Source organism: Gymnogyps californianus, chromosome 11 (assembly GCF_018139145.2).
Source record: "Gymnogyps californianus isolate 813 chromosome 11, ASM1813914v2, whole genome shotgun sequence".
Classification (NCBI taxonomy): Eukaryota; Metazoa; Chordata; class Aves; order Accipitriformes; family Cathartidae; genus Gymnogyps; species Gymnogyps californianus.
Genome location: NC_059481.1, coordinates 24616538 through 24633034, shown reverse-complemented (window position 1 = coordinate 24633034; position 16497 = coordinate 24616538). Strand labels below are relative to the sequence as shown.

Below are 16497 nucleotides of genomic sequence, written 5' to 3'. Positions count from 1 at the left end.
TTGCAGAGGGCCAGGTCACTGAATCTTGGCTTCGCCTGCTTGCCACGTGACTTAAATGCACAGAAGAGATGAGGGTCTGAACAAACAGCTGAAAACAGAGAGAAAAAATCTAGCCATTGCTGAGCAGCCCCAGAAATTATTAACTGCTTTCAGTGAGGTCACGTTTTTGACAACTGTTTCATGCAAGCCCCTGCTGTACTCTCACAGATTATGTCGTGGGATGACAACAGTCAAAGCTGTTTACTACCAGTAATAAGAAAACACATCTGTGAAAGAAACTGTATCAATAACTTTTAAACTTGTGGGGGGAGAACAACAGTATATTATATGGGTAGCTTTGGTTGCCAAAAAATCTAGTAGTCATTGCATGCAACTGCAGTTTTGACTTTCATGTGGACAGTTACATTGTTTCCACAAGGATTAATGAAAACTGCAGTTTTCCACCTAAATTTACAGATGGAAGAAATTAATTCACCTGCATAGAAAGAATCGATGTCTCAGAATGGGAAAGCACAGAACTAGAAGAGAGAAGAAAACAGCATTCAGATTGGTAATTATTTTGTAATGAAGCAGAGGCAGAGAAGTTCAAAGAGGCGTTGTCAAGTATTCTAAGATCCAAACTTTGTTTTATTAACAAGCAAAGCATTCACGGACATAAAGGCCTTCACAATTACCAAAAGCCATAAAAACAAAGATATTTCAATGAAAACCCCAAAGCTATACTCATCTGAGAGTGCCTACTATTAGGATCCTTTTAGTTCTCCAAACCTACTGAAATGCAAAATGCAAAACTGACTAGACATCATGGAAAGTGACTCTCTGCATGTTGCTGCCAAAATATCCTAGTGTTACAGACAGAGGAATTAGGAATATCAGAATTTTGCATACAGACTTTTTAACTTGACATTGTCTCTTTAAGAAAGGAGCAGCTGGCTGTGATCATACCAGCAAAACCAAGGTTTACTTTCTAGGAGCAAGAGTACCCCAAGTCAAGAAACCTAAAGGACCAACTGCCCAAGATATTAAAAGCAAAGCAGAAGCAACAGGATACCTCCTTCTGAACAATATATTACATCTCAGGTGATGTATATGAAGCTAACAATCAAAAGCCCAGTGTGAAACATTTTCTATCCGTAGAAGTAAATAAATGAGCTTTATATAGGTTTACATGCACTCCTCTCCACACGTACACCCAACAAAGGAGAAGAATGAGATGTGCTTGCTACAGCCGATTTGGCTGAAAATTATTCACAAAGACGTTCAGATCCTCACCTTCAGAAGCTCATCCTCCCCAGCATCAGGAAACTTCTCATGCAAGGAGTCTTTTAGTACCTTGGCAATGAAACGCATTCCATAACTTCGAGAGAAAGAAAAGGGCAAATAAGACTGCTGCAAGCACGAACCCACCAACAACTTCCCAGGGATAATACCGTTGTACACCAGACTCACGGGATTTTGTCCACTGAACTAACAATGGCAGACAGGAACTTGTCTGTCACTGTCCTCATATTTCTGATTGAGGCATCCAGGCGCGTCCTCACCTCTTCGTGATTTAGAGCTTGTTCAGGTGTAACATCGTATGGCAGTTTGCTATTTGAAAAAGTCAAATGTGTGAAGGTGAGTATTCCTCAGGCTAGCATATTTCAAAAATTTCTAGCTCGACACGGAAACAAGCTTATATTCACTTGGCTGCCAAGAGCTATACGTTGCCTTCAATTAACCTCTTATGCACTGGAAGAGCTGAAGACTTCTTGCTTTTACTTCCTCTACTCTCCCTTGCAACGGCCACTATGAGAAAAGGCCCAGCTAACTCAAAACTGTATCTTTTTTACAGCATGCACACATGCACACTAGGCAAAAAAGTGCCATCTGTGACATGTAGTGGTACTTCAGGCTGCAAATAAATTGGTGAAAAAGCAAGCTACGCATTTGAACATTAAGATGATAAAAGCTTGGACACAAGCCAGAAGCTAGAACAGCATCCATAAAATTGATATAACGTGCTATTGGCGGGAAGCAGTGCCAAATGAGTAGTTACGTTTTCTCCATCAGCTGAAATTACTGCATAGTATTCCAGTGAAGACAGACAGATGAAGCGGATAATTCATAAAAGTGTCTCCTAAATCTCATGTAAACAGGACCCGAACACACATCTTCACCTGCATTTTTAACATGTCCAGAATTTTGAATCAGGCGTACAGCAAGATATATGACTGCAGATTGCTTTGAATGGGGAAACTCTCATCTGTATAGCTTTTTTTTTTTTTTTAAAGTATGTTAAAAAAACCCCAAACAACACAATAGAACACAATAGAAACCTCAAGTTCTAGCAAATCACATGCACTGGAAGAAAAAGAAACCGGCATGACACAAAACCATCTAGCACAATCCAATTGTCATCAGTGGCTGATATTAATTAGAAAGATGTTAGGACTAGAAGAACGACAATATCATGCTGCTTCTCCAGCAAAAGAAGTTTTGTTGGCTTGCAAATAGTACCTAAGTTTGCACAGGCTTTATATGACATGAGCAGAGACTGACACGGAACCAATTCCCAAATACTTTATCTTACCATGATTTCTTTTAGGTTAGAGGGCATCTCATAGCTAACTATCAAGTCAACATACGCAAACACCAAAGAGCATTTCTTCTTCCATCTCCTAATGAGATTCCCTTTCAATACCCTCAGCACCATCACCAGAACATGATCTTTAGAACTCTCAGATTAAAGCCATCTTGAGGAGGTGGAAAAGCCGGTATCAGTTGGACAGATGCATGCAGTGAAGCCAAGGATGGTTTGGAATGATTAACTGAGCAGTGCAAAGCAGTCGAGCAATGTTTAGAAAAACACAGTAGTAAAAGTTCCCATACCTGGCCTCTCCAGTTTGAGACTCCATCTGGTTAACCCAAGACTTGTAAATATCCACCGGATCAGTTTTGATATTGAGTGATTTGTCATCCATGATTTCCTTCACAACTGGTGCCAGGATCTGCCTCAGGGCATTCTGACCACGGGCACCACGGTTGAAACTTACCACCATTTTAATAACAGTAGGATTCCCAGTCACAATTTCATGTATTTGGTCGACTTTTGATCTGAAGAAGAAAGAATCTGTATGAAATCAGGTACGGATAGTTCTGTCAGCTTTAGATACGTTTCTCGGCATAAAACAAACCATTACAGAGCACCACCGTCATGAAACAGACGATGGATTTGTACTAAAATCTCAATACAGCAATAAACTACAACTGTATAAGAACAATACTGGAACACTTCTCAGGACAGATGAGGCAAGAAACTGATGACCTCTGTTTGGGAATTCCAATGCAACTTGCCAGTAGTCATCTCTACAACAATAAATGCAAATGCAACTGTGCATTCTATTTGAGAGCGCAATTCAAAAATACAAAGGAAACAGAGCATATTTTATATAGAGAAGAAAAAGAACAGTAGGTTTCTTCCAGTATTTAAAGTAAGAAAACAAGCAATCGACAACAAAAGCCACTCTTCGTATACTGCTATGTGAAGTACAGCGGCAGAGTATGAAGCATCTACATTTCCCTGGACTACTATTCCAACCATGAATTTAAAGGAAAAAAATCTCTTTTACAAGTTGCTATTTGTTTCAGAGCATATACCAACTTCACGCTTAAAAAGCATTCCAAAGAATGCTTAACAAGTAATTCTTCAAAAATTTTATTGCATATTCTTCTTTACAGCAAGTTGTGTAGCTCTGCATTGTAAAGAACTGAGGTCATGTAACACCGAGCTCCTAAGGCCCAACCGATCAAACAAAACATGCCTGAGGACAGCCGGAGTCCCTAACACTGACAGTAAACAGAAGTGCCAAACAATAAAGCCTCTCTGTTTCAGCCTCCTCATCAGCTTTTGGAATTCCAGAGAGCTTAGTGTTAGCTCTCTCCCTGGATTGCAAAGCCTGAATTTGCAGTTTGTTGGAGGTGTTTATAACCAGACACTGGAGAAATGAGACTAGACTGAATTTTAGGATGACTTTGCATCACATGAAAAGTAGCTGCCGTGTTGAGCAGTGAAATCTTGACTGAAGTAAAAAGCCCTCATCCTCAATGGACATACTGGACTCTTCCTTTATAGACTACATTAAGAACAGATATGAAATGGGAAGAGGACAATGAAGGGACAGGTTAGCATTATCTGCTTATTAGCATGAGACATAACGTGAAAACTGCCTCAATTTGAGAAATTGTCAAAACTGATTCAACAGCAAGAATGTGCCATATGCTACCACGTACTTGATCTCTTCCTGCAATGCTGTTTGGAAAAGCCGCAGCAACAGATACTCCTCTCTTTGATTGGATGCATAGTTATACAGTGTAAAGATGACAGAATCCATGAACTTTGTGGATTTGTTTTGAGGCATCTGAAAAATCAGCTTGGCCAAGTAGGTTGGGTTAGTCTACAACAATAAGAAAAATTACTTAGTGTGCATGTCCACACAGGCCCGTGTTGCTAAGAACTATGGTGGCTGAAAACTACAGTGCATAAGCAAAGACATAAAAGCCTCTATGACAAGAGGTTACCAAGCAGCGTTAGAAGCTGCTTACCTGAAGTAAGTAGAACAGATGCTGATAGGCTTCCAACTTTTCTCTCTTCTCTTTGCTCAAAGCTTTCAAACCTCCTCTTTGTTTGTTCAGCATCATCATGTCAGAGAGCTGTTCTTTGTTCTTCTTCGTAAGTTTTTTGCTATGAGAAACAACATCCTGGAAAGAAAGAAGAGGGACAGTATTTCATAACAGGCAATATTGGAAAACAGTTGCATCTGAGAGCCCACTTCTGTTGTATGTGGAAAGGCAGGGTCAAGGTATGCTTGGGGCTACTGAAGTGAAGCATTATTTGCTACAGCAGCAATTTCTCTGACTGGAAGTACACGTTTTGCTTTGTCCCCGACTTCCTGAATTTGCCCGAAACCCTAGAAGGGTTAGTCACTCTTGGCAGCAATTACTGTCAGAGCTGGTAGCATCCTGAAGATGCTTGAAAACATTCTCCTTTTAAAACCGGGCTTAAAACCTAAAAATCCTGTTTCATACTCAGCTAGCTCGCTACCTCTACATGCTCCAACAGCAATGGCACTTTTCGCCGCAGGCACTAGCCCAAAAGCTGCAGCCTTCTTCTGAGATTAATTTCACTACACCAATTGAGATTTTACACTGGGAGGAGCCTAGTGTCATGCCATCCAGGACCAAATGAAAAGCTGACTAGAATTTCAGCTTGAAGAAAGCAATGCTGTATCAGCAAGAGCTTTTTTTGTGAAATTAATCATGTCAGCCAAGTGATAGAGGGGGCCTCCTTTAACCAACAAACACCAAGTGGCATGAGCTTGTCTCCTGCCTCCAAAATCACCCCCCTCGCTGCAAGCTTGTGGCGTGTCACTTGTTTAACCACAAAGGAGCAACAAAACAGAGTTCTCAAAGCCTTCAAACACACAATCTGTTGCATTAATTAGGTCAAGATAGTCTGGTGTTTGTTTGTCTTTTTTAGCTTCAGGTCTTGTTTCTTCTCCTCCTACACTTTTCTTTCTAGGGACACATACTGAATTAGTGGAATGGAGTAAGAACATACTGGGCGTAAAATCTGCAAGCCTGGGGCAACACTTTCCACTGGGCCTGAGCAACTGACATGCAAGGCCAGGAGCTCTCCATGATAACTACCACAGGGCTCAGTTCAATCTGTAGTTGGTCTCCCATCAGCACATTTCCTACCTGCAATGTAATTTTGTTTTTCACTAGCAGCCCAATTTTGATGTCCATGAGATTGAGGTCATTTTCCAGTTGCTGATTGGATCGGATCAAGGTTACAACTTCCTCACGCAGTTTCATTAGCTCAAGCTCTTCCTGAAAATCTTGGTCACTCTGATCGAGCAAGTGGACAAATTTCCGAACCACAGCCATAGGTGGGTTTTCAGCATTAACTAAAAATAGGCAAGAAAACATCAGGGGACGGGAAACAGAAGTAAAAATATGCCTTATCTATGTTTAAACAGCATGTCAAAGAGCAGCCAGAATAAAATTAGCACCACCATGTCTAAACAGCTTCTGACATTTTGAATTTCTTGTTTTGAGTAAACCCTGAGAGAAGCAAACAGTAAAGAACAAAGTCAATATCAGCCTAGGGTAGTCCACACCACCAAAGTTAACTGCAAAGCTACAGTTCTGTTTTTCAGCAACAAAAGCAACAGCTGGAATCAAGTTTTCCTTCAGCCTCAAGACCTACCTAGTCTCCGCACTGCCCTACCAACTTCATCCCAATCGCTCTTCAAAACTGTCTTCACGTTATAGATCATACTAGCAACATCCCTTGCAAATAGAGATTCAAGGCACATCAGTTTTATCCTCTTGACAATACTTACTGAGGGTTTTGTAGTCTTCTCGTGCTTTGTTTGCTCGGATAAAGGCTTGAATTTTTATAACATCATTTATCTAGGATTCAAAAAAAAAAAAAGCACTTGACCTCATTCTGGTAAGAGTACAAAAGTCAGGTACTGAATTCATTTAACAAGATAGCCTCTTACGTGGTTTCTGAAATACTGCAGACGATCTCTGTAACGTTTTCTGGCTTGATACATCCTGGTCATTGATTGAATCTATAGAAGGGTAACCAAAATACTCCAATAAAAACCTTTCCTACAAAGGTCATTACCCAAAAGGTTTACCAAAAAAGTCAGCAGGGAGCCTTCACTACCTTAACTACTTGGTCCTTTTGTGCTCGCAGGTAATCCAAACGGATTTGATATGCCTTCCTCTGCTTGTAGCCACGCCACTGGGACTGAAAACAGAAAACAGGCGCACTGACTTGACTTTTCTAATTAAAGAGAAGTAATTACAAATCTGAGCTGCTTTCTGCTCCTCAGCTTCCAACTTCCCTTTTGGCTAAGTAAAATGTGAGGGAGACATGCTTATCTTATCAAGAGATATACAGTGTGAAGCATTAACTATTTCACCAACTGTGATCATGAGAGACTTGAAATTGCCCCATGAAGAGCCTGAGCCCTCTGAAGCACAGTTCGAGATCAAGGATATAGCTAAACAGTCAAGTTGACAGAAACTGTTCTACATGAGGACTATGCGTTAGATGCTGCTGCTGGTGAAAACAGTGATATAACATTATAAGCCTTCAGAGCAGACTCACTGCTACTGATACTTGGAACAGAAATTAGGCAAGGGGTTGGACTACACTTAAAGGGAGAGAGTGTTATTTTATGAGCTGGGCGTGGTTTTGGGGGTTTTGTTGTGGTGGGTTTTTTTTTTTTTTTTTCAAATATATATATGCAGAGCACGTGCTACTTAGGCAGAAACAAAACACACATATACTGCCTAAATAATAAAGTGGTAATAGGGTGCAAAGCATCCATTTCACTTGCACACATTTCAGTTACAACACCAGAGAAAGATTTTTTTCATTGTTCTCCTGTAAATGTGCCCAACTCCATGCTGAATTATCCCACCATCTTTCAGGTCCTCAATCCTCCAAATCCCTGGACAAATTTGAAGAGAAGAATCCTCTTACTCAGGAATACTAAAAACCATGTTGTTTCTCTTCAAATTCACAAGGAATCACAGTAGCAATTCATCACATGGTATTATCACCATAAAGACATACGACACACTTCATGTTGCCCTATTCCCAAAACACTGAATCTGATAATAAAATGATAGGTAAAGCTTCCTCAAATAAGTTTTTCTCTCTAATTCTGCCTGAGAAGACTTTATTGATTTTTTTTTTATATATATATATATGTGTGTGTGTGTGTGTGTATATATGACATGGAAGAGTAAATAATATACCAAAACTCTTTGGGAGAAGGAAATACCTTTAGATAATTTGCAAAATGAGGTGAAGACAATTGTGAGCTGTAACTGTTTGAATGAACAAAACCCGTCAATAAGCTTGTGTACAGAAAACAATTGCCAAGTACAAGTTTGAAACATAATTAAAGGATATCATTACCTGAATGCAAGTGATTGCTGGGACTTGTTTCTTCAAAAAATTCATTCTTGAGTTGAATTCCTGGCGAACAAGATATCCTCGACAGCAAGCCTGAAGTTTTGTAATCAGGTTCTCATTGGCCAGCCACAACTGCTCTCGGTTGTATGCCGCAGTGACTCCAGATATGGTGCTCTGGATTAATGTTATAGCAAGAAGAGCCCGAAAAAGAGAATGGAGATACAAGAAACAGGATGTTACATCAGCTTTCTGCATTGTGCTTACGAGAAACTTCAAAGTTGCCTTTCAATAAACAGCAACACCATGGTCCTGTACCCTTTTACCGACAGGACGAATTTTTCTGAAGTGGGACAAGGAGTTTTGACACACACAATCTGATGATGCCCAGTGAAATAAATGAGTTACTAAGCTTGTTAACATGACTATGGCATTGAATTGTTCTCTCTTAGAGCTGCATTAAGGATAGGAATGGTAGGAACGTCAACTTTTCAGAGAAAGAGCACGTATTATCTACCCTACCTGTATCTCCTCCCGTGACAGCTGTGTGTCATTTTGCAGAAATTCCGCTGGTTCATCCCATCCTCCCTCTTTGGTCCGCAGGTTATGATAATAATGATAGCCTCCTCTCACCCAGTGCTTCACCCATTCACTGCCATTGCCCCCTAAGAGCAGAAACTGCAGTGTAAGTCTCAAAAACAGACAAGTGTCTTATCTTTCCCACATACAAATGTTACAACTAGGAAATCCACGTATACAGATGCTCATTCCTCCAAGCAAGAGGAGGAACATTTCCGAGCCCCTATTGACCTCATACGAGAACTACCTAAACACAACACATTCTACAAGTGGAGAACATTCTACCATTTACTTTTTTTTTTTTTTTTAAACCTTAGTTCACAAAGCATCCACAATTGCCACGGGTAACAAGACTTCTCCCCAGAGGCTTTTTTACCTCTGGTTCCGATTCCACATACAATAATCTTGAATTTATTTCACTAACAGTTAGCTACTTGAGGTTTACCTGCTGCCATTTTTCTTCTCTTGACTTCTGACAGCTCTCGCTGGTACGTCTCAGCACATTCTGGAGTGACTCCGTATAGCCCAACATCCGGTGAACGCAAGGCACTCAGGGTCTGGCTAACATCACCACGGTCTACTGCTTCATTAATGGCCAGAATTCCTAAGGAGACTTTGATAACACAAGGAAGCAAGTTATCTTGGCATTCAGGGGCTCAGTGACTCACAGCAAACACAGAAAGACAGAATAGAGCAAGGCAACATGAACACACACTTACAGTTGGGGGGTGTGTGTGTGTATACACAAATATTTAAATGTATATAAATACAAAATATAAATAAAAACAATCAGACAACTTGCAGCATAGAGGCCTCTTCAGTACAGAGTGTCCAACCATATGTGGTACTGCACCTGACAGCACATAATTTGTGTGCCCCGAGTCCCAGTGTGGTGCTGATTTACCACCAATATTTCTCAACAACACACAATGTTTTAGCTCTATTCTGACATCCGTTTTAGTTAAGGCAGTTTCTTTTGGCAGAGCCAGTCACAACTCAAAAGGGGCGTTTTCAACAACTAGTACCATCCAACCATAGTGAAAAAAGTATGTAGTAGTTTGTAAACAAGTCAAAAAAACTGACCGGGGAAAGACAGGGGGCAGAGGAAGAGAAAAATAACAACATGTCATTCCAGGGCTACTCCAGAACTGCAACTCAAATACAGACATATTCACAAGAGCACAGGAATCGCACTGACACAGCAAACAAGAAATACAGTAATTTTCAGCACTAGGTAAGACTGCAAAAATGTCTGCTCATACATGGATAGATAAGGGTATCTGAAGATCTTATTCAGGCTTAAGGGTACATACTTTAATCCTGCTTTTGACCAAATGTTCCTTGGCATGACATTCAAGCTGCTGCCTTGCCAAAGTGCTTGGTGAGTGGGAAAATGGTGAAAAAATTGCACTGGTACTGCCGGGAACAAACAGTAAGATGAACAGGTAAAGCTCTGCCCTACTCCCTCCACCCTTGTTTTTTTTAGGCAGTTGACATGGGAATTCACTGACGAAATAATGCCACTAAAACCAACTGAACTAGGCCACGGAGTTGGACAAACTCATTGCGTCTTTTGTTAGAAAGCTTTTTGCGAACCTGTTGATTTTTCTCTCTTCTAAAACATCTACAAATAAAGAATACAAGTGGACAAGGCACAAATATAAAAGCAAGCTCATTTCTGCACCAACAGAGCAAGTACAAGAGGAATCAACCGTGCCGGAAACTCTACATATCTGATACACAGATTCATTAAGAACTCATGTTGGAGGGCAATATAGTCCAATTCTGTTCTCAAACCTGGGCTAACTTCAGGGCCTTGTCTGACCGAGTTTGGAAAATCTCGAAGGACAGAGATTCCGATTCCACAGCGTCTTTGGACAACCTGTTTCAGAAGTTACCAAAGAGACTCCAGACTCATATTAAACTTTTCAGTTTCCAGTACAGTTGCCTATTCAAAGCAAAATCACAAGGGACTGACTGTGCATCTTTGGATAACTAAGTATCAGCCTAACATCAAATTAGAAGTTTTGGAAGTGGAAAGTAAGATATTTTATCAGCACACCAGAGATGAAGAAACACAATCAAGAAAAATATAAGGTGACTATAAAGAGAGAAAACAATCAGTTTACTAATACTGTACAAATCAAGTGAAACAAGCAGGCAGGTACAAATGTTGAATGTAACGGAAAATTAGAGATTTAGAGTAAATGCAAACAGAACCATATCATATTTTAAAAATGTACAAAAACAAGCTCTCTGAAGCATGCGGTACCCAGCAAACAAACAGCATATACAGAGAACAGGCCATTAGAATATATCAGAAGACTTTAAAAACCCTCATGTTTTGTTAAAGAGAAAGCTTCTGTCATGAACAAAAAAACAAAAAAACCCACAAAACCAAAAAAAAACCCCAAGTTAAGCAAACAGTAGTAATTACTTCATTGTTTCTGGAGACAGAAGTGATATCATTATAAAGACCGGGATGTAATGATAGGTGGGCCAGTCCCTCTGCAAACTGCACTAAGGAGTAAAGGTGGATATCGCTGATGTGTATTATTGTCTGTATGATGCGAGGTAGTCTAGAAACACTTAATAGAACTGAGGCAAGACAACAGTATGCCACACAAACAAAAGGTAACGTGCACCGGAAAACACCATCTAAATTGTGCACGTGAACATTCTCATACCTAACCACGCACAGACATACACAATTAGTTGCAAATGACAAATAATTTGACAGAGATTTGCCCAATGAGGTAACATGGTCACAAGCAAAACTGGAAAAATGGCATATCCCCCCAAAAGATAAGAAATTTAATATTTGAAGAATCTGACATTCACTCTTCAAAGAAAAATTACTACACCAGAATCACATAAATGCATTTGATTTCCTTTGCCACATTGACATGACATTTCTAGCTCCCAGCCTTTCCTTAAGTAACCAGTATTTGGTTGATAATGGGGATTAATTGCAATATTGTGCGACAATACTTACATCTCTCGGACTCCTCTGTGTCCTTGTTAGCCCTATGAATGCCATCCTGAATTTCATCTAGCCAAAGTACAGCTGTTTCATCCTGTGTGTCCTGAAGAGAATATGATGAGTAGAATATACACAGCATGAGGAGAAAAGTATCACTATTTTTGCAAAGTAAAATAACCCATACTCAACAATAGCCAATATAGTAGTTTTCTGTATCAGAGGGAATAAGCAGCATTTCAGTCTTTCTAATTGACTCCAACACAAGGACATCATATGCATTTGTGACTAGCAGAGACTCCTACGGCATTACCAGACTCAGTACCTTCTCCCAGTCAAAAACTCTTTTCAGGAAACAGAACGAAGAAGAAATTCTGTCAACGTGAATCACTCTGATTAGCAAAGAGAACACAAGGCCAAGGATTTGGTACCGGTTAGTCCTAAAGCCGTACTTGCTAAGAGGACATAAAACTTTCCAGGAACACAAGTTAGTCCTTCGACAGAACATGGCTACAAAGAGTTCTTAGAACAAAAAGCTGCCGATGCATATCTGTGTGCAGAAGCTAAAAACCCTCGGGTAAGTAATGCCACATTCAGCTGTTCTTGTCCCTGTCCACAAAAGTTCACAAGCCTGTACAAACTAGCAAACCAAAAAGTGTTGTACATGTTGTGGCTGGGTGTACAGGCACAACAGTCAAAATCATGTTTTAAGTCTTTAACAGATTGCTCGTCAAGGAGCAGTGAGCACACAGTATCCTGTATTTTGGCTGGGATTTGAAGAAATCCAATCAACTAATGTTACAGGCAGAAATTTGAGAAGAGGAAAGAGACAAGTGTTTAGCAAGTCCCAAAATATACATAGAGAACAATGATCCAGCAGTTGCCAAGCATAGCTTCTCCCCATTCACTGCTGCTTCCTGTAGGTAACTACTGAAAGAAATGCTAACACGCAACTGCCACCCTCTGACAACTCTCATCGTACAAACAGAACGCAGGAAACATTTACTTCTGGTACGGAATAATAATCACATTGCACAAAAGAGCCACTATTTACAGCGTTCAAGAGCTTTAGGTCCAGACTGAAAATGAACATTTCCTTACATGCCCTCCACATTTTTCCCACTGTTTTGGCAGGTCTGAAGCTGACATGCTTAATGCTATTTCATTCAAGAGACTAACATGTCTTTCACAGGCGGATTTAATCTGAAAGCCCAGATAGTCCCACGAGAGTACCAGCAACAGCAAAATTCCTGTCCAGAGAGCGGAGGTCAAAGAAACAACTTCCTTTACTGTAATCTCTACCAGCAGCAACCCAAACACTACTGAAGCCATCCCGTGCTTTTCTACGGATTTACTGCTACAGGGTCTACTGTTTTTCTCTCTCTCTCTCCTCATCACATGAGAAACATGCATCATACAGTGCTCCTCATTCACGTACGCAACTGAACGTCTTGTGGTGAACTACAATCCCCCTCAGCCCCAAGGTACAGAAATCACTAGTTAGTAACAGTTGACTTCAGATAGTGACTATTTTCCCCACAATGTCACTTCATAATACGATCTTTCAGTTTCTGAAATAACTGCCATGCTGCTGGGAGAAGCCCTAAACTGAACATATGCCTAAATAAGGTAATTTCACGCAAACTGAGAAGTTACCAGCACAGCCTGGCACAAGCTTAAGCACACACTAAAAAGAGTTCATTATTTCATTCTGACTCAGCGGGAGGAAATGCTTCAGCACAAAATGGGTTCCTGAGGAACATTAACCCTTTCAGGGCCCTTGGGGAAGCTGCTTAATGATTTTCATCAGAAATGCATACAGTTTTCAGCTATTGCCATCACGTGGGTTTACCTCTAGTCAAAAAAAAAAAAAAAAAAAAAAAAATCAGTGTCCAACACAATCTAGATCTTAGTCTCTCTGCAAAATTCTGCATTGGTATTAGAGCAATGAGCTCCGCAGCAGAAAAAACAAAACAAAACAAAACACTCTCAAGCCACTGAAAGCAGAGATATCTGCTACTTCTTTGTAAATAGATGAGAAAAAAAATCAGTATCCCATCCACGCTACTCAAAAATCATTTGCGTACACACATGTGCACTCTCATCCTCTTTCCTAAACCCATAAGATAAGACTTGCTCTTCCTCTCCCCATCTTCACCTTCACATTTAGTCAGTCAGTGAAAGCAGCAACTATGTACAAATAGGTAGAAAGTCCTTGGCTAATAAGACTACTACCGCTCAAAAAATCATTAGCAATAAAAGTGTCACCATGCGAACAACAGGCATCAGTATACATTTTGCTAGTAGCATGTATTTTGCTTCATTTCTTTTTTCTAATTTATCACTTAACAGGTTTTTCCACTTTCAGAAACTTTCTTTTTGCCATGTATGACTACATTTAACAAAGAACACTAAAAAAATACTTAAGCTTGCAGGAAACTTGCATTCAGAAGTTCAGAACCCCTAGAATGAACATGGTCTCCTTGCGAAAAGAGATGAGGCATATTATTTCTCCATAAACAAGATACATATCTCATTCTGGACCTGGGATTAGCTGTAGCAAGCCATCTTGTGCAGTTAATATCCTTATACCCATCTCTGTAGTTCAGGAAGATTCATACAGTCTGGCTGCAAATCTCCTTCTCTAGTATAGAAAGATCCAAACCGGCTGGGTAAGATCAGTTGATGGTATGCAGAACGCCCAGCTCTCCACTTCCAGTTTTGATTCCTGGCTTTCAGGACCAGTAATAAGCCCATTACACAGATGTAAAGGTTTTTTGAGAGGTGCGTTTAATTGCACTCACCTGTGCTTTCTCTCTCTTGGCTCGAAGTAGTGTATCCTGGTAATGCTGTGCTACCTTTGGGGCTACACCCTCCAATTTTGCTGCAGGAATCTGTAAGGCTTGAATAGTCTTTTTGGTGTCCCCTTCATCCAGAGCTTCATTGATAAGACCAATTGCCAAAATCCCTAGGGAGGAAGGTGTAGGGGGAGAAATACAAAGTTCCATTTTTGGTCAACAATAATCATAAGCATTGCTTCAGAAGAAAAGTGCAGTTAGTCTTTCCTAAACCAGGTATCGACTGAGAACTGCAATATTTTTAACAGAAAACATTATTTACTGGTAAAGAAAGCAAGACTATTTCTCCACCTTAAAGTAGTCATAATGCTTGGGCACCGCAATAAAAAAAAAAAAAATTAAAAAAAAAAAAAAAATCACTCAGGGAGACCACATGCAGGGACAGAACTGAGTCCTCAGACATCCAGCTCAGAGCCCCTAGAAGAGAATTATCAAAGCCGAAACAGCCAGAGTTCAGTTTTCCAAGGTTCTGGCTTCTCTAGAAAGAAATCTTCACATGAAGCTAAAGATTTGCATGGAATACCATTTAAAAATACAGTAACTTCGTATTTTAGAAAATTCTTTTATTAAACATACATAGTATTAGCCGTATTATCAGAGATGTGGATGCTATTCAAGTACAGTAAAATTTACCATTCAGCTAAATAAAAGTAAACAAGAACAAATATCTTAGCTAAATGCAAACTGAGTCTACATGATACATGCCCTACTTACAGTGACCATCTCGCGCGAATCACAAAATAACTTAGGTTGAGATGGACCCTAGAGGCCATCCGATTCCATTCCCTGCTTAAAGAAGGATCAATTAAAATCATGGTTTGATCAGTGCAGAGCAAAGAGATGTTTTAGACAAAAGAAAGTAAAGAGCTCCGTGAGGGGACTTCCAACTTTGGCTAATGTATCTGAAGATTGTGACTTTTTCTTCTACGCAGGAAAGAATATCACAAAACAAAAGTTTATATGAAAAACAGAACATCTTAGGGAAGAGGTGTATTTGGCTGGAGTAGAGATTAGGGAAAAATAGATGTTGAGGACACTGCAAGAACCAGGATCACTAAAATGATGGCATGGTTTCTGTCAAAAACCAGATATGATAATTGTTTGACTTAGGAAAGGGCACAGAACGTAAGCAGTAACTCTCTCTGATTAGTTTGCTAATATGGGCATGACAAGACTACCCCATGGAACATCAGTATGTTACAGCTCCTCACTAGAAAGCATTTTTAAATTTGAAACTACTTACAAGGATAGTGGAAATGAAAAATATATATGCTCGTATGCCTTGAAGACCACCTCAGACTAATTTAACTTATTCATAGACAGGAGATAAAAAGTGTCCTTGCATAAGGGCATATATGAAGCAGACCAAAGAATTAAGAAATTCCCCATGAGAACAGCTTATCTCATTACAGGATTTTCTGCACCCTTTTTTTACAGGATAAGGAGTGTTGTAAGAAACAGGGTGTTGGGACTACATACACTTTTAGACTTCGGTTGTGACCTCTTACATAGAAAAGATACCATGAAACTAGCATCTTGGTGTGTGCATGCAACAGTGTGGGTCTGTGTTTGTGTGGTTTCAACAAATCTGCTCATGTGACCCAAACAGGAAACCCAGTGTCTATTTGGAGATCCAGGAAACAAGTTAATCAAGATCGCAGACTCTTAAATTAAAATTTAACCCTCTCTAGAGCATAAGGTCTTTTCAAGGTGAAACACAACTCACCAACTATGCAACAAGAAGTGGTAGAAGACATCTGTTTGTCTCAGTGTACAATATAAACTTTATCATCACCTCCACATTTGTGACAAATCTCTCCCCTCTTACAATGCAAGGCTTTGAGCTAAATATTACAAAGATGGCTTGAAAGTAAATGTCATGCTACTTGCATATGCAGGAGGTTTTCAGTACTGGTCATAACCAAAAATTATGGTCCCTTAATGAAACTGAAAAAAAATTAATAGAAAATTAAACCACCCGATACAGAACCTCACAAGGATCTACTTAAGAACAAGTTTGCTTAATTGTGCTATTTTCAAGGACCTCTCTATCTCCCACTCTGGATTTTAAGTCAACTAATACTGTCTTAGAGAAAGGAGAA

At 39.9% G+C, this 16497-nt stretch overlaps 1 protein-coding gene across 1 annotated transcript in view; it reads right to left on the bottom strand.

The window, feature by feature from the left end:
- The window catches only part of IQGAP1 (IQ motif containing GTPase activating protein 1), a 76208-nt gene that overhangs the window by 13483 nt on the left and 46228 nt on the right, over nt 1–16497 (bottom strand). The window contains exons 15-28 of the mRNA XM_050903706.1: nt 14342–14505; nt 11553–11643; nt 9003–9170; nt 8501–8643; nt 7985–8155; nt 6719–6802; nt 6549–6620; nt 6387–6456; nt 5740–5948; nt 4585–4740; nt 4273–4436; nt 2872–3096; nt 1450–1590; nt 1273–1357 (exon numbers count right to left, since the gene is read on the bottom strand). Of these exons, the coding sequence (XP_050759663.1) occupies nt 1273–1357; nt 1450–1590; nt 2872–3096; nt 4273–4436; nt 4585–4740; nt 5740–5948; nt 6387–6456; nt 6549–6620; nt 6719–6802; nt 7985–8155; nt 8501–8643; nt 9003–9170; nt 11553–11643; nt 14342–14505 (1943 nt within the window). The remainder of the gene's footprint in view (nt 1–1272; nt 1358–1449; nt 1591–2871; nt 3097–4272; nt 4437–4584; nt 4741–5739; nt 5949–6386; nt 6457–6548; nt 6621–6718; nt 6803–7984; nt 8156–8500; nt 8644–9002; nt 9171–11552; nt 11644–14341; nt 14506–16497) is intronic.